This window comes from Sorghum bicolor, chromosome 3 (genome assembly GCF_000003195.3).
Source record: "Sorghum bicolor cultivar BTx623 chromosome 3, Sorghum_bicolor_NCBIv3, whole genome shotgun sequence".
Lineage (NCBI taxonomy): Eukaryota > Viridiplantae > Streptophyta > Magnoliopsida > Poales > Poaceae > Sorghum > Sorghum bicolor.
Window position 1 is genome coordinate 8,697,462 of NC_012872.2, and position 24,375 is coordinate 8,721,836.

Here is a 24,375-nt window from a genome sequence, read left to right on the forward strand (position 1 = left end):
ACGAAAATTGCTAAAAACTTACATATACCCCTTTTGTTTCTCTGAAAGCGAACAGATAAGATCTGCTGGATACCATAAAAAAGGTAGGATAAATGACGAATAATTAACATTGAATTGCTTGTATTTGTATTAGTCCTGTTCATCCTAATTCAAATTGAGCCACAATCCCACGCCCCACGGCATAACTAGTATAGGGAAATTAATAAACTTTGAGGAGATGTTTAAGCTCAAACAGGGCAATCGGATTTGTTTTCCATGTCCAATGCTTAGTAAGTAGAACCACACAATCTCCATTGATTCTTTCTTGCAATCCATGGTCCACCTTCCCTCCTTGGGAAACAACAGCTTTCAAAACATGATGGTGTCAATGGAATTTCAGAACATGATGATGATAGTCTGAAGCAAAGTTACTGAATTTCAGAACCTGTAACGCCAATGCGATTTCTTTTATTCATTCAAGCTGTATCTGCTGAAGCCTGAATTACATGAATGAAGCTACGGTTATACACGAAGATATTCCTTCTCTTGTGAAGAAACAAGCAGAGCTAGCTACTTTCTCGAAAAGATTTAAGAAAAGAAACAAACACAGCTGCTGCAAAGGCAAACGAAAAGGAAAAGAAGAGAAAGGCCCCTCTTTGCTAGATTTTCCAGAGCTACATGTATGAAATAGATGCGTTCTGAACTAAACAACTACGGATACATCCAGACTCCAGCAGCAGCAACCAGCAAGCAACTGTGAGCGAGTCACTAAAAAAGCACCAAGAAAGCAGGGAACACAGCGAGCAGCGGCAGCCATGCCACCGCGCCGGCCCCCGACGGCAAGAACCCCGGATCCTGCGGGAACACCGCCACCGGCGACGACAGCGACGGCGGCGACTGCGGCGGCGGCTGCGGCGGCGACCAGGGGAACGGCCCCGTGGAGACCCCAGCCGGCCGCGCTGGGCAGAACGGGAACGGCGACGCGGTCCCCGGCGGCGACGGCGGCAAGAATGTCGAGTCGTCGTCGCCCGCGACGCAGGCGGCCGACCACAGCAGCAGCACCGCCGCGGCCAGCAGGATTATTCGCCGCAGAGCTGGCGGCATCTTCGCTTCAATCGTCCAAAGCTTTCGTCAGTGGACAGTGGGGACTGGGGATGAGGCTGTACCAGCATGGAGATGAAGATGACGTCGTTAATCCGGCGTATCAATGGCTAAATAGTCTGGAGACGCGAAAGCCGACGGGGACTATTTTGTAGCCGTCCGATGCCGATCCGAGGGCCGTCAGTGGCGCTGGTGCCACTCCTCTTCCTTTACCCTCTCATCCGTTCATGACTAATGAAAGCTCTGTCAGAAATCAGAATATGCTCACAATTACGAAGGTTAGATGATGATTAATCCGATGGTAATTTAGTTGATCTCTAGTTAGTTTGTGAGGCTGTGATGAAACGGAGTGTCGGTGCCGTGTCTCGTTGCAACCGTACAAACCTTCCTGCTGCTGAAAGGGCTGGGACCTTGGACAATGTTAACTGACAGCGACGATCACGATTGACGTCCATGGACCTGAATGCTGAACAGGGTCAGAATTCACGCTAGCGAGCTAATGCTTGATGCCCTGGTGGAGGTGTTCAGCTGAAGTGCTCGGAGATAAAAAAAGAGGGTTTTGAGACAGCCTACACCAAATGTCAATTGAGCTTGTCCTTTTTAGAGAGAGAACAGAGAAGCATAGAAGCATAGCTTCAGTTAATGACCTGCAAACAAAAGTAGCTACCATCCTCTCTAATCTCCATTTAATGGAGGTACAAAGCTGATGTGTTTCATGAATCATGAGAACCCCTTTCTGAGATGGCTAGATCACTTCAGATCCAAGGGACTGACAAGTCAGCATTGTTCAACAGCTCTGAAGGACTGAAGCAGCTGAATCATACTATAAAGAAGATACCAGTCGGTGGCCATGGCAATTACAAGTAGAGAGGCAGGCAGTGGCTTTTGCTTGACTACTCATCTGCAGCTCCGGCCGGTCGTCTCAAAGTGGAGTCCCTTTTTTTTTCTCTTCTAAATTCTAATAATCATGCATCCATGATACTGATGAAACAAAGCTAGCGAAAAGTGGCAGATGAGGGAAATCAGGTTACTGCGACCCTGCCGGACCCTACTGTGAGACAACTGGTTGGTTGTGATGTCAGGCACACTCTGATATAAACCCCACGAACCAGAAAAAATTGCAGGAGCTTTTGGAGCATTCGCAAGAGGGTACAAGGGAAAGCAGAGCTTGGATGGGGACTGGCCACCAGCAGCTAGCAGCACTCATGGATGGCGTGCATTAGTGCATCACAACGCTGACTGGTCTGGTCTGGGGCACATTTGTCTGCCTAGAGAAATCTCATGTTAAAGCATCTTAATGGCCTCTCAAACAACTAATAGCGAAACTAAAAAGGACTATATAGTCTGAAAATTGTACGTAGACACAACTAGCTTGATCTGTCTTAAAGAGCTATAGCGGTAGATTTAGGCCTTGTTTAGATCCAAAAAGTTTTTGGATTTTGATATTATAGCACTTTTATTTTTATTTGACAAACATTATCTAATCATGGAGTAACTAGGCTTAAAAGATTCGTCTTGCAATTTATAAGCAAACTGTGTAATTAGTTTTTATTTTTATATATATTTAATACTTCATGCATGTGCCGTAAGATTTAATATGACGGAAAATCTTGAAAAGTTTTTTGTTTTTGGGTGAACTAAACAAGGGCTTAGAATCTTTTCTTGGGGTTGGGGATGGAGGGTGTTGGAAGGAGGAAAATTCCATCCAAGAGAGCACAGTATGATGAAATGAAATGAACAATACAGGCAACAGGGTTGGGCTGGGAAAAGCCAAGTGGGCAACAACCTCTTCCTCTGTTCCACTGGAAAGTAGCAGCAAGCATATCTGGTGATGCTCCCCTAGCCTTACCCTATCCTTCCAATCCAGGATAGACAGGGGCATGTATGATGTGTGGGGTGCCCCTTATCTTTGCATGCAGGCAAAGCGATTTTCCTTCTCTTTTTTTTTGGGGTCCTGTATATATATTCAAATATGCAAAGCAGTGCTCTTATTTCAATAAATATACAGTAAATGGTATTACAAACGCACATATGCTACAGATCTTTATGGAGTGCTTTTCAATTACCATCCTTTCGTTTCTCTTTTTCCTTTTGGACCATATAAATTGACTGTCACGGCAGACGGCACAAAAACGTGAAAAATGTGGGTCTTTTTTTTTCCCCTCCTCTTCGAATCAAATGTCTGTCTAGTCATATGCCAATGCAAGAACATGACAGAGGAGTTCCAACTTCCAACAGCCAATTCTTCAGACTAACATACAAGTAACAGTAAAAACCTGGAGGGAGGGTGGATGTGCACACATATCTGAAGATTTTTCTACTCCAAGTTCATAGCCTCACAGGTCGTGATCGGTGAAAAGAGTATGAAGCCTGGAGTGTCTTTCACCCATTCTGTTCTGAAGCTGTTTCATGACTGAACCGGCCGTATCTCTTCTCTTGTGCGGTGCAGTTCATGTTCCTCCTGCCCGGGTGGAATCCCTCGATCAGACTTTCACTCCAGTAGCTGTTGTGTTTCTCGAGAGCTCCTTTGTTTTCCCTAGTAGTAGTAGTAGACGTTTGTTGCTAGTGCGGTGGGTGTCGGCTGTGACGTCACGTCGAAGAAATGATGGACCATGGTGCACAGGGACCTCCATCCAAGTACTGCTACGGAAACAGCACTGAAATTGTCTGAAAAATATGTTCCCAAAAAAAAAAGATGTTGTCTGAAAATGAAGATGAAAAACGGTCGGTTTTTACCCAGAGGCTCAGGGCATTATATGGTCCAGGCACGAAGAAGGCTTGGAGAAAAGCGAGGAAGAAAGTTCACCCCACATGGAGTGATCCACAGCACCCTACGATCCCAAGTTCCGACATGGTTGGTGCGTCGCAGTCAAGTTTTCAAGGTTGCCACTGCTTTCATGGCGACCAAAGTTTCAGTCAGAGAGGGCGTGCGACTTCGAAGACCTCGACCAAAGCTACTAGGCTTGGACAAAGGTCACCGAGCCCCCGAAAAATATGGTCCACCACGGTCCACAGAGCTATACTATATATCTCTGTGATCTTCCTCGGTTATTGTTTTGTGGTCCGATTTATCTTCTTCAAACTAAAAAAAACTAGATGTTTTGAACTTTTGATTCCTTCAACTATTAAAACCAGTTGTTTTTATCTCCTTGAATTGACTTGAAGGTGGAACAAGAAGATGTAAATCAGACTATGTTAATACTCCAGGTGTGGATCAAATAGATTTTATAAAAAGGTTAAATAAATAAATCTTTAAAAAACCACCCAAATATTTTTTTCCAAAAATATGGAATTTTAAATCTCAAAACATGGTTTATTCTTAGAAAATTCTTAGAAAAATTATTTTAGCTCAGAAACACATGAAGCCGGTTTCATATATTTTTCTAAAATTATGGTCTAAATTATTTGGATCCTATATGGTATTGTTTTTATGTTTGTTTATAAGTAGATCTCTCATTATCTACTACATATAATTAGTATGACAACATAAGTAGTATTATTTGACTGCCTCATAGTTGAACCCCAAGTGTCCTGGTCCAACCTCAAGGAACAAACTTAGATCACAATATTTTGCTAACTTAGTTTCACAGAATTCTCGTGTGTCAATATTGTGATAGTATGAATCTCAGTAAACAGAATTCATATACATGTTTCTAAATGAGAAGAAAAAACATTATATATAGTAAAATCATGTTTCAATGCGATGTGGACATGTGGTGGTATCTAGCTAGTATAAGGTGGTTATAAAAGACAATTGTGTTGTCATCGATGTCACTTGAACTTCTATGTAATACGACTCATCAATTTAAGCTAACTAGGTGAAACGGTCTTTTTACCCCTGACTTGACACCATTAGCTGCCCAAAACTAATAGAAGGCCATAGAGCCAAATAAATTTTGTTTTGCGGCCATAGAGCTAAATTCAAAAAAAAGATGGCCATATACCTAAGACAAGTTTTTTCCAGGGTCATACACCTAATTCTCCCAAAATAAATTTCCTATGACTTTTCTAAGGTTAATCTAGATTTTGGGATTTAAATTCCATATATATTCAACAAAAAATTTGGATAGTTTTTGAAAATTTATTTCTATAACTTTTAGCAAAGTCTATTTGACCCCCACTAAATTATTAAAGTAGTTCGATTTACCTCCCCGTAGCTGATGTGGCGTCATACAGAACGCTAACGTGGCACCACATAGAACGTCTGACATGCACCACATCTGACAAAAATACCTTGAAAAGCTTTAAGAGGAGGAAAACAACCAATTTAATAGTTGAAGGAGCTCAACCATCCAATTATTTGGTAAATTGGACTACAATAATAATAATTGATGGTGGTTAGACTGTCTCCAACAATAAGATGCAAAATAGGAGACTTATTTATGGTATGGGTCACGCTGAAAGAAAAAGGTCGGGCACCTAAATCCTGCCTTCTCCAACAGCGATGGCAAAAACAAAGATTAGAACACGGACGTATATTTCGCGGGCGCTCATTGAAATTTCCACAAGAAATGGTTAGCAATGCGGGAGCAGAGTGTCTAGACGCCTAGGCCATGGGGGATGGCTAGCGCGGGCAGCCTGGTCGCCTAGGAGCTGGCCGACCAGCGGCAAACGAAGCGTCGTGCGGCAGCGGCTGCGCCATCGCAGGGCGGCTGGGGACGTGCCGTCGTGGGGCCGGATGCACCGTTGCGGGGCCTTGCGGCGGCTGGTGCGAGCGTGCGGTGGCCGCGAGCGGCGAGCTTGGAGGACGTGATGGATAGGGATCCATTACCTGTGAAGCCTAGCTCAGTACAGATCTCGCCAACGTTGGCTCGCCGGCCGCTGGGTGAGCTTTCCTCTTCTTTCCCCTCCCACTAAACGGTTGTACGGACGACGCGGCACCGATTTGGGTCGAGGAGAGAGACGGAGGAGAGCAGACGCATATTTGGGTTTCCTCTGGACACCGACGCAAATTGGGTCACTGGTTTGGGTACTCTGTTGGACCGTGATTTTGTCGCCGAAACCAACATGAACGACACAAATTTAGATATGGGTTCCCTAATAGGTTGGCTGTTGGAGTCAGTCTTAGGAGCATCCCCCCTTCCCCCCTCACTAGTTTTTCACTGTGGAAAAAGAGCAGTGTCCCACCTGAGCACAGGCCTGGCCCAAAAAAGTAGGCCTGATCTTGCCGAGTGTTGTAGGGGACAAAAATTAGGCCCAAACGAATTTTAAATATTTTGCTGGTCCAACACGAAAATTACTTAGGTCTACAAGCTAGCCCACCGTTTGGGTCTGAGCGCATTACAACAAAGCCTTTTTTTATTTTCCTTTCTTTTTTAAATATCATTTATTTTATTTTAGTATCCTATTTATTTTTTCATTTATAATACTCTTGTACAAATATTGCATGTTCAGATCTGTCATAATATTATTTTTAGCATACTAGTGTTGGAGGTTAGGAGCACCTTTTTCCCCTTTCATTAATTTTTCATTTTTCACTGTAAAAAAAGAGAGCAGATGGCCCACCTAAGGTCAGGCCTGGCCCGAAAAAGTAGGCCTGGTCTTGCTGAGTCTTTGTAGGGTCTCGGCACAAAATTTAGGCCCAAAAGCAATTCAAAATTTATGCTGGGCTAACACGAAAATTACTTAGGTCTGTCTAGAAGCTAGCCCATCGTTCGGGTTTGGGCACATTACAACAAAATCCTTTTGTCTTTTTCTTTCTTTTTTAGATTAAAACGAATGATTAAATTTGGTGTCAAAAAATGTAATGTTTTATAATTTTAAAAAGAAGAGAGTAGTAATTTTTTTATAAAACTTAGTCAAACTTTACAAGTTTAATTTAACTTAACAACTTTAAAAGTTTAATTTAACTTGCCAAGGATAAGAGTATCTCCTAGCATTCTTTCTTCGTTTCAAATTATAAGATTTTTTGAATTTTCTAGATATATTTTGTTATGTACTTAGTTATATATCTACATCTACATACTCAAAATAAATGTACCTAGACCAGCGGGTGAAGAATAGTGACTAGGCTCAAAAGATTCATTTCATGATTTACAGACAAATTATGTAATTAGTTTTTGTTTTTTACTATATTTATTTAATACTTCATGTGCCGCAAGATTCGATCTGACGGGGAATCTTGAAAAATTTGTGGTTTTTTTTTGAACTAAACAAGGCCTATGGCAAAACATACGGCACCAAAAGCAAATTGCGTACTGCAGCGCCAAAGGCCATGACACTTTCAAAGGGCAAATCGCCAAATCCCCCTCTAGGATGTACTATCTCGGTATCTCCGTCAAAAAGAAAAAGGATTTATACAAAATGTTATCAATACGCGTATCTTCAAAGATTTCATATAAAAATATATTTCATGATTGACCAAATAAATATTCACTACATATTATAAATATTACTATTTTTCTATTTATTTCTAATCAAACTTTATATTTATTTGATTCTCAGAGAACTAGAATAACATTTTTTAAACGAAGTAAGTATCTGTGGAAATCTGTTTATTAAATAAGAAAGAAATAAAGCACCCAGAAAAAGAAGATCACACCCTCAGTGTGGTGTGAGTATGTGACTGGTCGCCTTTTGCAGGTCGCCTCTAGTCTCCGGCGACGACCTGACCCGTCGCCGTCGCATCTGCGCGTCAACGTGAAGTGTCCCTCACGGCCACGCCGAAGCAGAGCAACACGGCTGCGCCGGCCACTTATCCTTGTGCGCAGGCAACTTGCACGAACACGAATGTCTCCCCGCTTATAAGCTAAGCTACCAACAAATACCTCTCGCCGGCCAAGCCATAGCTGTCCACGGGCGGCGGCCATGGCGAGGACTCTGCTCCAGCCCAACAGGGCCGATCAGGCAACCGCGTCATCCCACTCCCACACCGGAGCGCCGGTGACCTCCCTCCTCTTCCTCCTACTCGTCGTCGCGGCCGCCGTCGCCGCGGTCGTCGTGTCTCTCTGCACCAGCGGCAAGAACGCCGGTCCACGGAAGCAGCGCCGGTCGTCCTCCCTGGCGCCGGCGCCGCAGCAGGAGGACGGTGGTGGCAGGAACAAGCAGCTGCTCGCCAGCTTCAGCGGCATCGGCGTCAAGGCGGCCGCGGTGGCCAAGATGGTCTCTTGGAACCGGCGCTCGCCGCCGGCGAGTGGCTGGAGCAGCGGCGACGACGACGACGACGACGTGGCCCCCGACGGCGACGGCACCGCGGACGAGGAGGCGCTGTGGAAGAAGACCATCATCTTGGGCGACAAGTGCCGCCCGCTCCAGTTCTCCGGCCACATCGCCCACGATTCCGACGGCAACCCGATGCTGCCTCAGCCGTCGGCGATCAACAAGGGCGACGATCCGGCGGCCGAGGGTTAGCTTCTTGCGAGCGAGGGTTGCATACGTGCAGTTGACAGTTTGATTTGCATGTGTTAGGGATTGGAGCGTCAACTCGTACGTGATATGTAGTGGTACTAGCTAGCTAGCCTGGCCGTGTGTCCACGGATTTTGGGTAGCTGTGATGCCTGATGAAGGTGTTTCACTCGTCTACACCTCGATCGTTGAATCAAAGCGGCCATGTCGCTTTTTTTTTCAGAAATCGGTAAGCCAATTGCAGTGCTGTATCTGTCCTTCTGAAATGAAATCCGGGTGGGGAATCTCTCTCCCCACAGATTTTTTTTTAAAAAAAGAGAGATAAAAAATAGATTGCAAACACCAACAAAAAAGAAAATATCAGAAAAATGCCCCCCAAAAAACAAAACAAAAAAAAATACACTAGTACTGCTGGGTCTAAACCTGGCATCACTGCAGGAATTGGGTCTGACAGTGCAATCGACAATGATCGGTCTAGTTTGTGTCACTGCAGGTTCGTAGATACGCAGGACAACACAATCAATCAGGCACCAAGGCCTAATACACGAATTACCAAAGTAAAATTGGGTTTTTGGACTTAGGCCTGGTTTAGATTCAAAAAGTTTTTAGATTTTGACACTGTAGCAATTTTGTTTTTATTTGTCAAACATTGTCTAATCATGGAGTAACTAGGTTTAAAAAATTCGTCTCGCGATTTACAGGTAAATTGTACACTTAGTTTTTGTTTTCAACTGTATTTAATGCTCCATGCATATGCCGCAAGATTCGATGTGACAGAGAATCTTGAAAAGTTTTTGTTTTTTGGGTGAACTAAACAAGGCCTTACTATCTGAATAGTGATAGGGTAACTCGGGTGCCCACCTGGCATCTGAGTGTCTTGAGGAGCAACATTACAACGGTAGAAGCATTTTGAGAGCATCTTCTCGACTCTCATGAACTTCGAGAAAAGTTAGGGTTGAGATTGGAAGGATTATGCTTTCAAGCAAAGGCTCACTAAACTTAGATGGATTTATGGAAGACCACAATATCAGGTCGGTCCAACAATCAAATTAGTGATTGGGGTCAAGGAGGGGAAGATGAATACTGTGAGAAACTGAGAATGATGGTGGTGGTGGCCTCTTCTACACTTCTATTCGAAAAGAGGATTGAGTGTTGCATTGTCGAACAAGGGAGTGAATAAGGTGAGTAAGCAGCGCCCCAAAAGCCATTTGTGCCTTTAGGCACAAGGCATTTTGTGTATCAATTTTGGTGCCGATATGCTTCTCTAGTGTCAACTAAGTTAGCGACATTTTTAGATGTGCCCCTATTAATAATCACTCATATTTCAATATTTTGTACATCTATTTCATCCTCATGGAGGGGTGGGATGTGAGGACAATGATGGCATGAGACAAAGGGTAAAGTAAATTTTGCCTCTAAGGGCACATGCCATCATAATGTGGACCACATGATTCACAATGAGATTCGTGCCCAGCAGAAGAGAGATAATTTTCTATTGTATGTCTCCTGCTGGGCACGAATATCAGTGTGAATCTTGTGGTTTACACTGTGAGGAGATGTGTCTTTAAGGAAAAAAACTATGTTCCAAGACAATGTCATCGCTACGAAGCTTGATGAAACCTTGCCTTGAATGTGTGTGGGTGTCTACTAGTGGGGCGGGACAAGGATCACATGACATAATAAAAAGACAATTAGAGGTTGACGAAGACAGGTGGCTTGTTGTTGGTGCGCACAATTCGAATGACAAAAGATGTGCACAAGTTTGAGAAAAGAATATAAGAGTTGGCTAAATTTTCAAGGAAAAACCAGGCTGAAAATCATAATAACTAGGGGTTGTCACATTTCTAGCAAGTTCGGTACAATAATTATTGAACTGATAACTCAATTTCTCTACATGATCAGGCATATGCATGCCACACTAACAAAGACCCATGGTAAAATGACTAAAATAGGCATGATTTGACACTATGGCTTTTAACATTATTTTTCTCTCACGATAAGTCAGCAAACAATAAAAACCACCAAAAACCTTATAAACAGAGTGGTGTGTGGAACTTCTAGCAACTTTGGTACAATATATAATCCAACCGATAATGATAATTTGAGTCTCTACTCGCTTAGGCATGCTATGCTAAACCAACTTGGATGAAAATATGGCCTAAATAACTAAGGCTCTGTTTAGATTTATAGAGCTAATAGTTAGCTACTAATAATTAACTCATTATTGAATCCTACAATAATGTCTAGCTAATTGTTAGCTGGATATTTAACTAACGACTATTGTTTCACTAGTTAGACCAAACTAGCTAATATTAGCTATGAGCTATTATCTAACTAACTATTAATAGTGTATGGATCCAAACAGGAACTAAACAACTCAATACAAACACTATATCACAAAACCCGACTCACCCTAACCAACTATAAACTTGCACCACACCTTGATCTAGGATCAACTTGTTTTAAATGTAAAACGATTGAATTAGGCATGCATGATTGTCAAACTTTAAATGATCAACGCGCCAACTGGTGTTAATTATTACCCAAAATAAGTGACCACATTAATTAATTAGACTCGAAAAGTCACACACTAGTCCATGCAAATAAAACACGCAGGCATGGTTATACATATATAGATGCAAGCGCAGATATATATATATATATATATATATATATATATATATATAGTACATACAGAGACAGCCACACTGTGAACATATATACCAACAGAGGGGTATGCTTACGGTGCAGTAAAACGTTTTTATTCACCGGTCATACTACGTACGTAGCCGCCGGCGGTGTGGTGTGGTTGCACGTACGTACTTACGCACGCTCAGCTGGCGCGCCTGCTAGCTTGTTGGGACCACCGGCCGGAGAGCGCTGCTGCTAGCGGCGGCGGTTGGCGGGCTCCTTCTGCGCGTTGAAGTAGACGACGGCGGTGGGGAGGCCGAGCTCGTGCGCCGCCGCGAACGCGCGCGTGTTGAAGTTGGCGCGCTCGCGGGGCGCCTCCGCGTGCACGCGCGTCTTCTGCTCGAACAGCACCAGCACGTAGCGGTGGATGCCCACCGGCGGCCGCGGGCCCATGTACTCCACCACCTCCTCACCTGCACCCACACACCAACGACACGTGTCAACGCTCCTGTGCCGACGCTTGGCGCGCGCTGGAGCGGCGGCGACACGTGTGCATGCATGCGCCGTGCAGTGCAGTGCCGCCGCCAACTCGGGCACGGCGCGATGACGGCCGGCCGGCTCTCACATGCATGAAAGTTTGTGCCATGCAGGTGTGGGCGCGGCGCACGCACAAGATCATTCAGGGTATGCGTGCACCAAGTATAGATGCGCGGTACCGCATGGCCGGTGAGGAGCAGAAATATAGTACAAGACAAGATTCTTTTCTACATATACGTTATTATCAGAAAAAAGAAGATATATATATATATACAATCCAAAGATTTTTGTTGTTTTTCTCTGTGGATAGGGAAAAATGCACATACCACTGCCGCCAAAGATTCTTCTCTACACAAATTATTAATATAATATAATTAATATTCTCAGGGAAAAAAACATTCAAGATTTATATTTTTTCTTTTGTAGTGTTTTCTCGTTTGTGAATTGGGAAAAGTACTGCTGCCCATGACATAGGCTCTTTCTCCTTGATCGAACTAGCCGAATAGAGTACGATACTCTACGCATAACTGAGAAGAGATAACTGGATTGACAGGTTGTAAATGTTCTAGAGTGTTAATTTAGTTTTCTTCTATTTTGAAACTTTTTGTCATTTATTATCTTTTGTATATATATTCCTAGTTATTCTCTAGCTAAAAAGGAAAACCTAATCGAATCATTCTTTAAAGGTCAGACATGTGGATGTTGAAATTTATATATGATGTAGTACAATTTACAAAGAGTTTTCAAACCCAAAAACAAAACATTGAAGATAACAAAACTACATTTTTAATGGAGGAAACAACAAAACTATGAATCACTCTGTCGTGAAACATAAGGGACTAGTCAGTAATAATATGGTTTTTTTTGTAGCATATCCTTAGCTTATGGCTTTAAATTAACTCCTTCAAATGCAGAGCAAAACAAGATGGACAATAATAGATATTTGTATTTCCGTCTATACATATCCTTAGCTTATGGCTTTAATTTGTATGGTATTTGGACATTTAATTTGGTACCATGAATAAAATGAAAACATTACTACTGTTAACTTTTGGGATTCCTTTTATTCATTTCTTCAATGTATCAAGAAAAAAATCAATCCAAACACACATTTATTTATTTATGACAATAAAGAAGCATATAGAAGTACTCAACTTAAATTGGTTATTTGGTATTCTAAAAAACTATAAATCATTATGGTTTTCTAGTCTAGATACATAGTATACACTTATCTGCGCAATATGTTTAGATAGGTAAAAAAACAATGTATTTACAAAAGTTAAAACATCTTTATAATTAGAAATACAGAAGAGAGTATATAACTAATGAATTATCTCTTTGGATTAAACTCACCTTTGCTTGCATCCGTTCCTCCTGGTATGTTGGTCACTATCCTGCACACGCCGCAAATTGACGCAGGGAGAAACATGCATGCATGTGTGGCAAAGGGAGTAAAAATTAGGTAGCTGGACACATATGGTAGTAGTATATATATAGTAGAATAAAGGGCCTCGATCGAGATGCCAGATCATACATGTACACCAAGTAGCAGTGGCATACAGCAGTACATACCAGTGGAGGTACTCCCTCATGGTCGGGTCGCTGGGGCTAGGCGCATCAGGGTCCGTCATGATCTGCGGCGACGACACATGCAGCAAGTTGCAATCCATACATCAGATCATGTATGGAGTAGTCATGTGCATGCATGTCAATTGGAAGCATAGAAGTGTACCGCCGCGCGCGTACGTGCAGCGACATGCATGGACACATCAGCCAAGAACAGCTATAGCTATACCAGCGTGTAGAGGTCGTTGCGGCGGCCGGAGATGCGGACGAGCGGCGGCGCGGCGGTGGCGGACGGCTTGAGGAGGCAGCCGTTGCTGATGTCCTTGGGGCCATAGGCGACGGTCATGGAGATGGAGGGCACGAACAGGTCCACCACCTCGCCGATCACCCGCCCCACCACCAGCGGATCCACGAACCGCGCCATCACCACCGTACGTACGTACCGACGGCCGCCGGCGATCGATCCACGAGACGACGACGACGACGACGACCTCAATTTGGCTAGAGCTCACACAGCTAGCTCTCGATGTTCTGCTGTGTACATATATATGTGTGTGAGATAGATCGACTACGTACTGTGAGTAGTGGTGTGTGTACTAATAAAAGTCCGATCCTAGCTTCTGCGACCGTATAGTACCTTGCGTTGCAGTGTTAACTTCTTCTGTCGCGTGATGAACGCGATGACGTATTGTGTACGTACGCGGCACAGTTGAGATGTGGCCGGAGCCGCTAGCTAGCTGTGATCTGTGTGTGTCTAGGTGCACGTACGACGTACAGGCCAGGACGGCACAAAGCGCTGGGTTTCGCCATGGGACTTGGACTATTGGCACGACGCAATGCAGGGGGCCGGCATACTTGACACGTTAGCTTCCAAAGCTGGGCCATCAGTGGGCAGCGTGCCACGTGTGTCATGATGATCTGGACCAGGTGGGCTGCTGTGTCCACATTTCATGAATCTATCTATTCTTATTCTTCTTATTAGTTATTACACTGAAAGGTGGGCTGTCCACATTTCATGAATCTATCTATATATACACGCTTTTCGACGCAAATCTACTTGTATCATTATTTCAAATACCTACTATATTCCACACATAATAAAAAAAGTAAATCCATAATGACATTATGTTGAATTCTTTTTTTTTTCTTTGCATGCAAAAGAAAATTCTCATTGTCCATGTTACCAGAGGTCATAGGCTCTATCTACTATATATGTTCCGTTAATCCAAGCCTCCATTCAACAATTTACTCAGCTCCAAAAAAATGCTCCTTTACTAGGTGATTTTGATTCCATCTACATTAGAAGCATGCTCCATTGCATGACATCTAGATTTGATGTATGGAAGCTGGCCGATGAAATTCCCTCATCTTCATGGCTCAACCCCTTCCCGACTTCCTCCGACTCTCCAACTGCCAACACCCTCGTCTGACGCCATCACCTCTACCCCCTCCCCTCCCCCAACTTCAATGTCTGCTTATCAAAGACTTGTCTTCAATCATCATAAGCATGACTCCACCACCTACCATTGTCGTGTCTGACTCTAGCCACGTCTCTCCCATCTCTTTTCCCGCTCCAGAATTTTAGGAGTCGATTTTGAGTGTGTGTGCATCCATATTTTTATTCATAGGATATGTTTCTCGACTAGAAAGTTTTAGGCATAAGTTGAAAGCTTCTGGTCTTGAATCAAAGGTCTAGTTGTAAACCAAAAGACTAATTTCCCAAAAATAGAAAGTGATTTTCAACAAATAATTTTGTTGGGCAGTCTCACTACGGAGTTTCATGGCGTTGTTTCTAAAACTGCCATGTCATGTGAAATAAAATAAAACTTGGATGAAACACCCACTCATAATGGAGAGTTTTATTCAATGGTTTCATAGGCATTTAATTTTAAGAGTCATACATAGTTGGTAATCATGCAAGAGAGTTTCATCTAGATGAAACCTATTTATTCTTTACCTTCTTCAATACACCACCATATCATCAAAAAACCCTATGTGGCAACCTACTTAATGCAAATAAAACTCATATGAAACACCTAGTGAGATTGGCCTAAATCTTATAATTCATTTGCCTTAATTAGGACTTCTCATCGAGGGATTTGATCTCTAGCTACTATGAACTGCTCATGACATGATTATATATGAAGTGTAATGGCATTTATTTATTTATTTATTTTTCAAATCACAATACAGCGATGCATGATGGAGGCTTCTCGGCCACGGTGCAGTGGCATTCTATGATGAGATTGTCCATCTATGGCACGAATTTGGCAAGATATCTAGTAGTCATTGTAATCGATCTTGTAATTCAGTACAGAAGAGTTCTCAAGTTTGGATAGATGATCCTCCTTCATCTATACTACATTTGCTTGTAAACGATGTAGCCACTTATACGAATCAATAAAGTTGGCCTGAATGAAGTTTCAAAAAAAAAAAAAAAACTGTGGTGGGTGCAAGCAGACCACGAGCTAAGGGCCTCCTGATGATGCATCCAACTATTGGACCTTGATAGGCGGCCCAACAGCTAATAATGTCAATGGCCCAAATCCCAGTCTGTTGACATCCAAAACGGCCCATGTTGAACCATGTAGGCCTCATTGCCCACGCAATCCCGAACAACCACGCCGGAACCGGAAGGCAGCGAGGGTTTTAACCGGAAGACGAAAGCCGCCGACGAGGAGAACGGAGGCTCGGCGAGCTATACCGACAGCCACGGAGAAGCCGCGCGCATCGCAGCGAAGCAAAGGAGATGCTTCTCGAGGAGCTGCTCCGGTGCCAGATCCAGGAGTGGTACCCGGCCTTCCGCCGCCACTCCATCCCCACCGCCATCATCCCGCTCCCCGCCGCCTTCCTCCGCTACCTCGTCGGCCAGCCGGCCTACCCCGACCCTGACGCCGATGCCGACGCTGACGAGGAGCCGCTCCCGTTCCTCCTCCCCGCGATAACCTCCGGCCGCCAGGCCTTCGCGCCCATCCACGCGCACCACCCCGACCCCGACTCCCTCCTCAACTCCGACGTCTTCTTCGGCTCCAGCGACGAAGACGTCTTCGACCCCGACGCCGACCACCCGCTCCGGCCAGAGTTCCCGGAGCTGGAGGCGGCCGTCGACGCCGCCATCGCCGAGCTAGGCGGCGCCGCGCTCCCCAAGCTCAACTGGAGCGCGCCCAAGGATGCCACCTTCATGTCAGCCGATGGCACGACTCGGTGCTCGTGCTTCGCCGAGGTTGCCATGCTGCTCCGCTCCTCCGACTGTGTGGCCCACGACCTTTCCTCCGCTCGACAATCATGCCAGGATTTCGTGCGCCCGGAGGGTGCTCGACGGAATGCCCAAAATGTTAGTGCCGGTGCTGAGGAAGGTGCTCGACCAAATGCCGATGAGACTGGTAGTAGTGAAGGCAGCCACGAGGGCACCAATGAAGCTCCAAGTAGTTCAAGCAAGATAGGCAAGGAGGGAGGCAAGACAGATGATGAGGACTGTGATGTTGAAGCTGCAACAGAAGAAGAACGTAACGAGACTACTTGGGTAGATGATGGGTTCCAGTACTACCTTGCCCTCCGCAAGTGGTACCCAGGCCTACGCCCTGAGTCGGAGTTCCGATGCTTCGTTCGGGAGCGGAAGCTGGTTGCTGTGTCCCAGAGAGACCCATCAGCTTACTACCCATCACTGCCTGCATGGAGTTCTGAGGTGCAACCGAAAATTGAGGCTTTCTTTGATGAAGTGATTGAGCCACAGTTTGCCTCAGTCAATTATACGTTTGATGTGTATGTGAGGACGGATGGGCGGGTCAAGCTGATAGATTTCAATCCATGGGGTGGTTATACCTTGCCGCTGCTGTTTACTTGGGAGGAGCTTGAGGAGGAGGGGAGAGGTCCTGAGCTGGAGTTTCGGGTGGTCATGCAGCAGGGTGCAGTGAGGCCAGGATTGATGACAGCTGTGCCGTATGATATGCTGGATTGGGGCGAGGGGAGTGGCTGGGATGTTTTTCTGAAGAAGGCTGATGAGGAGCTTGACAGACAGATGAACTCAGTAGATGGCGATTCATGATTGCGTTTTAGAAAAAGAAAATATTTGAAGTATGCTGTAGGCACACAATCTAAAGTGATTACTGCTGTTATTTTTACCTGCCACAACTAGCAGTCACCTGCTTTCTTAAAATTGTTATGCAGTCTCTTACCACTATACTTTTTTTTTGTTACTCTTATGTGCTACTATGTTGTTAATGCAGATCACCTCTTAGTCTGATTGCATCATGTATTAGTCCCAACCTCCAAATAATTCATGTGTGGTTTAGTGGGGCTGATGTTAAGTAAATCGGCAGAAATGTATTTCCAGTGAAAACTTGTAGCCCTTTTGCCCAGCTGCAATGAATATCCCTTATCTTTCATGGTTGTTTATCATTGCTCTTTACATCTACCCGTTCATGTGGGAACTTCAGTTAAGAATTGAGATAACAATTCATCGTGTTAGCTAAGTTTAGTCTCTTCTTGCTAACTTATACTATGAACCTCATGTCAATTCATCATGTTTGTTTATCTGTACTTGGGAAGGAGATTTAACTTAAGAAATAGTTCAAATGATCTGCAGCAATCGCCATCTCCTCCCTCCCCCAATAAATCATATCCATGACAGGTCACTCCGTCACTACCTGAATTAGGCCTTAACCGGTTTAGAATAGTAGACTCCTATTAGGCTGGCTTATTAAAACTTGTGACACACTCACTGTGATGGAGCTGGAATTGGTTTCTAGTTATGTGTGCGAGGTAGCCAGCTGCAATTAGAACTCTTGGTTGGCCAACCAAAAATATTGATGCACAGTAATTGATATGGTTAACCTATAAACTCTAATAGCACACATGTTTTTGCTCTTCACAATTATATCTGATGCTCTGAAAGTTAACTTTGTTGAAAGTTGAAACAAAATCATTTTATATAGTCAGTAATTGGTTGCATGATGAACTTTCTTTGCATGTGGATGATTTCTAGGACCTCTAGGCTCAATGACTCAAGTATATAAAGTGTCCAATTGGGCCTATACTTATAGATGCAATATGATGGCTTATTAGGTGATCCTAGCTAAAGCAGTACAAGCAAACTTATGGTTCATTATCCCCTGTATATTTGAGCTGAGGCCCACCTGTTGCTTTGGTAGCGGGCTTGAAGTTTAGTTAAATGTTAAGCTAGCTATTTGGATAACTTTTACTAAATCATATTACATATTTACTACTAAGTTTAAATCTGAGACCAGGCCAACCAGGCCCATATTGTAACTTAGTGGGAATAACTCTGGCCTATAGGAAACAGGCTTGCAATGGTGTAGTTTTCAGACTCATAGATGACATGTTCTATGGGCTATACCGCTATAGCATGGAACTCAGTAATAATGTGGCAGATAGTGCAGCATATTTTGTTCGTGCGAGTTAACTGGATGTGTGAAAATGAGTGCTGGAGAAGCTTATCTTCATGTGTAGACTCATACTTTGTGAACTTTCTTCAAGTTCCAAACTTCCAAAAGTTCCAATAACTCAAAAGTATAATAAGGGTTATCCTTTTGAGAAACATTGGTTGGGAGTTTGGGACACTGCAGAAATAATGAAATATCGATATATCATTGAGCAGAAAACCTGGAGTTGTAATGCAAGATACATATTTCAGCTAGTAAAGACAGTAGGAGTTATACAGAACAGTATGATTACTAGAACACATTTTATTGCTGCGGTTAGTTGGTTACATCATATTATTATCTGAATGTTGACTGGCCTGCTAGACAACAAGCAATCATTTGAGGTGACTTGGAATGAAATGCTATCTGATAACTTATCCATCTATTACCATGCCAACTTCCTTGTGTATTCCTTAAAACTTTAAGAATTTAGAGTTTGTTTGCTTTAGGATAGGAATGAGCTGTATCCTGCTGTTGGTGACAATTGAGTAACGAAATCAATAGAAGCCCTAGATCAAAATCTGGGTTGTGTGACAAGGTGGAGTTATTGCAATCCTAATGATTAATTGATTATAGTGATTAAGTACATGAATACTGAATCTTACTCTTAACAGAGTTAAGTTTTTGTTTTATATTGCAGGCTGGAACTTCAGCAGAGGGATACAGGTGTCCACACAAGGTAATACCTGGTATCTGTATTTTGGTGGCTGCATGGTACTCCCTCCGTTCCAAATTGTAAGACATTTTGGATTTTATAGGTACATAGCTTTTGCTATGCACTTAGATATACATTATGTCTAGATATAAATAGTAAAAACTATGGATCTAGAAAAAACAAAATGACTTATAATTTGGAATAATAGATGGAGTATTTCACTGCCTCTAACCTGATCACGTTCACATCACCCTGCGCATATATGTGAAATTACAAATGACTTTGTTAGTAAGCATACTGGCTTGTAGCGAGGACTGAGGTAGTGTTAATACGGTGATGTACCGTATTAGTTATGCCCTGGCTGGTTGACACCTGTTGCTCATATCAACATCACTGAATGACTGAATTGCTATTGCTGTGCTGTCAGCCACCTGATTCTGGTCAGCTGAAACCAGAGGAGTAGAGGACAGCGGTGGGTGGTTGCGTTTGCTGTGTCAGCACAACGCACTTGTATCATAACACATAGTTGTACAGCCATTATATTGGAGCAACCCAACTCAACCAAGGCACAAAAGCATGCTTAGAATTAATGATATCCAGTTTGTTGAGAAGTTATCCCCAAAGCATCTGATCAACAGGGAATATATAGTCCAGGCATGCACTAGCTGTTGTTTACTCGAAGCAGACGAGTACGTCAGCTCTGGTCTTCAGAGACTGTCTTGATGCTGTATAATACTGGTACATTCTACTTGTGAATTGTGATACTTCATATATCCGATTTTCCAGTTTTGTATTCCAGGATACACGGAGTTGAGTAGGTTGGTGAGGTGGAATCTCTACGTGCTGACCGCGTCGCACGTCTGTTTGTCTGTTCTTCTTTCTGAGAGATTGCAGGTCCAGGTTTCTCACCGCTGCTGAGGCTGAAGCTGACTCCGGAGGCCGGAGGACATATAGTTTAAGCATTTTTGCAGCAAGTGTGACACATGCGCTCAACATAATTTTTTCAGCACAGTGTTGGGCTCTGCTAGCAAGGCCATGTGAAGCTTAGAAAAGCCACTCTTGCAAGGACAATCAAGCTTTGGTTAATTTTCAGTGGTACATAGCTTCCCAATTAAACGTGAGAGCACGTCGAAGCTTGGAGCGGATACCATTGCTGACCAGCCTTGTTAAGATGCCCGTGCATGAAGGTTATCTTCCCTGTACGTAGCAGTATAGCTTATATTATTTAAGGTACGTACGGCTAACTAACTTAAGTAATGTATAGCTGTCCAGTGTACCACTAGTGCTCGTGTTTAGCTGGATGCAAGTCGGTAATTGTACCGATTGTCCATTAACACTATTTTCTTCTACAAAACAGAAGAATGATGAGTATGTGTACTTCATGGTTAACTGCACATTTGATGCCTATCTTTCTCCAAACATATTTAAACTGTTTGGAACTCAGAATTGACCATTTGAGCACATTGTCTTTCAGGAAGCCAGATAAACCAGATTGGTAAATGTCACAGGAAGGCAGTCTCTTAGGTGGCTACCTGTTACACATAGGATATGACATTATTTTGCAGACATTTTCACACCAGCATATGCTAGTCTCCATACGTCCCAAATTGTAAGTCGTTTTAGCTTTGTTCTAAGTCAAACTTCGCCAACTTTGATCAACTAGTTTCTACAAAGATGCACAAACATCTACTACATCAAAATATATTTATTAATACACTGTGAAATATATTTAGACGTGGGTTCATTTGAGATCGTAGATGTCAGTATATTTTCTTTTATAAACTTGGTAGTCTGTGCATGCATGACAATGAAGTTTTTCCTCTATGCATGCATATGTATCGATCTTTATTTCTTCTATACTGCACATGGGCTTGAATATTATGTATGGGGACGGAAGTCGAGATTGCTCGCTAGCTGTTAATACTTCATGCGTGCACTGGCATCCAGCTTTAAAAAATAGCTTGCCATCACCTAGCTTAGCCAGCTCTGAGGTCCTTCTACCTCTTATTTTATATTGTAACAATGCACACAAGCACGAAGTGGCTTTGAATGCCACGTGAAGAGGATCCATCTGTGGAGGAGTATGTGTGTAAATTAGTGGCTCTCTCTTCACCACAACATGGGACACCCGTATGCTGCGGCGGCTCTCAAGCTGCCTGTGTCACTAATTACTGCTGCTTGCCTTAATAAGCTGAACTGAACAGATAATTATGCAAGTATATGTCTGTAACCCTAAGTAGCAGCATGCGTCATGCCATCCATGGCTGTCCTCGCTGGTTAGAGGATTAGACCAACTTGCTGTCATAAGCTCCAGAGGCTAGTAACACCTGCTATGCTAGCTTCTTCAGAACTCTCTCTATATAAGTGGCTGCCGGCCTACACGTTTCATGCATAGCCAGATCGAGCTAGGCATCCCAGCTAGCTATCCAGAACGGAAACCCTAGCTGTTTAGTCCTTCTCCATCTCCTAAACAACGATTACACCGCTCTCACGCTCAGTGACACGAAGCTAGATAGCTATCTAACTCAGTCCATCGAAGGATTAATTAGATGGCTCAGGCGGCAAGCAAGCGCAGTGCTTTGCTCCGGCCAGTGATGTACGAGGATGAGCCTTCCTCAATGTCCCTCGAGCTATTCAGCCACGGTATCGTCGTGGACGGTGACGAGGCTGACGGTGGCTCTGCTGCGGCAGCCCTCTCGCTGCACCTCGCTTTCGACGACGACAACTTCAAGGGCGGGTGTGACGCCTCGGCTGATTACTACAGCAGCTGGGCTGCCTACGATGGCTCGGGCGCCACATCCAGCTCGAGCTCGTCGGTGCTCAGCTTCGAGCAGGCTGGCAGCGGCGGACAGCATCACCTGGCCTATGGCGAAGACGGGTGCGCTTTCTGGATGGACCCAGCCGCTGGCATGGTGGAGCATCCGGCACAGCAGCAGCGCAGATCCGGCTGCAACTTCGGACTCATCGTCAGCCCAGGAAGCTCGCCTGATGATGCCGGCTTACACATCCAGGAGCCGGGCGCCGTCCAGCTGCCGGCTAAGCCCCCGCACAAGCGTGCACGCCGGGTAATTAACTATCTAGTCAATATTAACTCATCTCCAAAAATCAAGGCTAATTCATGCATGGTTATACGTAAGGATGGATCAAATTAGTCATGATGTGGACACTGCTGGATTCAAGCAAATATTAACATTATTTTTTTTTTGAACTCAATGATAACATGATATTGAATTTGAAGCAGGATGGTGAAGTGCAAGCGGCAGCGGCGAAGAAGCAGTGTGGTGGCGGGGCCAGGAAGAGCAAGGCCAAGGCTGCTCCTGCTCCTACCAAGGACCCTCAAAGCGTAGCTGCAAAGGTTCGAAGAGAGAAGATTGCCGAGAAGCTCAAGGTCCTGCAAGATCTCGTGCCCAATGGCACCAAGGTACAGTCGATTGATTATTTACTTCGCTATTTTAGTTTTCTATTAAGTTATGTTATTACTCGGTTTCTATCTTGTAGCCCGTTAATTCTTAGCAAGTTCACTGGTTCCTAGCTGTTAATAGTTTGGATGGAAATGGCTCTTGTGTAGGTGGACTTGGTCACCATGCTAGAGAAGGCGATCACCTATGTTAAGTTTCTCCAGCTGCAAGTGAAGGTACGTGATGATGACGATACGTACAATATGATTCAAGTTATCCTGTAGCCTGATCTGTGTTTTTGGCTACCTTCTGCATGGGATGGTATCTAGCTTTATCTGATGGATGCATGCTGCATGCAGGTGTTGGCTGCCGATGAGTTCTGGCCTGCACAAGGAGGCAAGGCACCAGAGCTCTCTCAAGTGAAGGACGCCTTGGATGCCATCCTGTCATCCCAGCAGTACCCTAAATAATGAGCTCGTGCACTGCTGCGTTTTAGTTTCTCTAGAAGCCTAATAAGATGGTAAAGTTGTTAATTAGGAGATCTATCTATGCATGGTGTATGGCCGGCGAAGAACAGGCCAGCAAACAAATTAGTACAGGAAACAGGACAACTTCTGAAGAGAGTGACGGTTAAGTTATTGCCTGAAGTTAATTTAGCGGTGAATAATATTTCAGTCGTATACTAGTATGGTCGATCTTTTTTTTCTCAATCCTTTTTTCAAGATAATCACATCTTGTTTTGTATCACAGTTACGTTATCTGAATATATTCGACCACTTGATTAGTGAAAATGTACATACATATTTGTCTCCCATTGCGTGGCCAAATTATTAACACTAAGCTAAAAGTTAGAATCATGGCGAGCAACAATCCAATCACTAAGCCGTAAACGAAGACGATCTCAGATACATGTGAAGAACTTGTGGGACACATTGTCACAATGTCGTCTTAACAACACTTCTTGTTTACTTAGCATATAATCCGCATCGTCCTTGCATTGCTATTCCAGATGAATGAATTGTACTTTCAGGTTTAACAATGAAGGTGAAATAGAAGAATTCTGGGCACTGTATAAATGAGATAATAATAGTAACTAAATTACCTTTCCGCTCATGATCGTGAGGTAATTCTTACTGAAAGTCATCCTAAATCCCAGTTGACGAGAATGATGCACTGTTCTATCATTTGGGCACCGGAAGCTTCCTGAGATAGATGGGGGAAAATGATGCGCTGTTCTATCATTTGGGCGGTTGGATAGAGAAACAAGCTTGCATGACATATAAAATGAGATGGATGCATCTGATCTTCACTTGTGGTACTTCAGCTGTATTGTTCAATGGGTTCCAGAAACAGTGTTTGTAAGAGGGGTGAGGCAGCGGATCCTTTTTCCCCTCTTCTCTTTGTTTTGGCAGCAGATTTTCTGCACGAATTACTCAATTTAGCGATGGCGCCACAAGACCAGAGGACTCAATCGGATTAGGAGTTTTAATACCTCTGCTCATGTTTTTCTTTCTGCCGTGAGTTGTTTTGCTGTTTTTTCTTTGTTTTTTCATGGAGTAGTTTTGGCTTCTTTGTAGTTGTGGAGGGGCAGGTTTTTTTGCCTGGTAAAGCTATCAGGCTGTTTTTTCTTTGTACAGGTTTTGTTTTTTCTTTTTTATCGTCTAATAAAATCTGCGGCAAAGCTTTTGCCGTCCTTTCTAAAAAATTGCTCAATTTAGCAAAA

General features: G+C 43.7%; 5 protein-coding genes across 5 annotated transcripts; 3 read left to right on the forward strand and 2 right to left on the reverse strand.

Moving 5' to 3' along the window:
* On the reverse strand, positions 412-1,617 carry LOC8070449 (vegetative cell wall protein gp1). Its single transcript, XM_021455776.1, has 2 exons — positions 1,465-1,617; positions 412-1,323 (listed from the first exon to the last, which is right to left on the reverse strand). Exon 2 carries the CDS (start codon positions 1,081-1,083, stop codon positions 748-750), a length of 336 nt encoding a protein of 111 aa, XP_021311451.1. The 5' UTR covers positions 1,084-1,323; positions 1,465-1,617; the 3' UTR covers positions 412-747.
* Positions 7,714-8,677, forward strand: LOC8070450. The gene has a single exon (XM_002455268.2). It carries the CDS (start codon positions 7,888-7,890, stop codon positions 8,428-8,430), a length of 543 nt encoding a protein of 180 aa, XP_002455313.1. The 5' UTR covers positions 7,714-7,887; the 3' UTR covers positions 8,431-8,677.
* LOC8079073 (protein MOTHER of FT and TFL1 homolog 2) lies at positions 11,047-13,780 on the reverse strand. Its single transcript, XM_002457449.2, has 4 exons — positions 13,388-13,780; positions 13,165-13,226; positions 12,946-12,986; positions 11,047-11,528 (listed from the first exon to the last, which is right to left on the reverse strand). Exons 1-4 carry the CDS (start codon positions 13,580-13,582, stop codon positions 11,311-11,313), a joined length of 516 nt encoding a protein of 171 aa, XP_002457494.1. The 5' UTR covers positions 13,583-13,780; the 3' UTR covers positions 11,047-11,310.
* LOC8070451 (cell division cycle protein 123 homolog) lies at positions 15,773-17,551 on the forward strand. Its single transcript, XM_002455269.2, has one exon. The coding sequence runs from the start codon at positions 15,908-15,910 to the stop codon at positions 17,201-17,203; it is 1,296 nt and encodes a 431-aa protein (XP_002455314.1). The 5' UTR covers positions 15,773-15,907; the 3' UTR covers positions 17,204-17,551.
* Positions 19,373-23,464, forward strand: LOC8079074 (transcription factor bHLH69). The gene is made up of 4 exons (XM_002455270.2): positions 19,373-22,319; positions 22,496-22,675; positions 22,823-22,888; positions 23,012-23,464. Exons 1-4 carry the CDS (start codon positions 21,804-21,806, stop codon positions 23,120-23,122), a joined length of 873 nt encoding a protein of 290 aa, XP_002455315.1. The 5' UTR covers positions 19,373-21,803; the 3' UTR covers positions 23,123-23,464.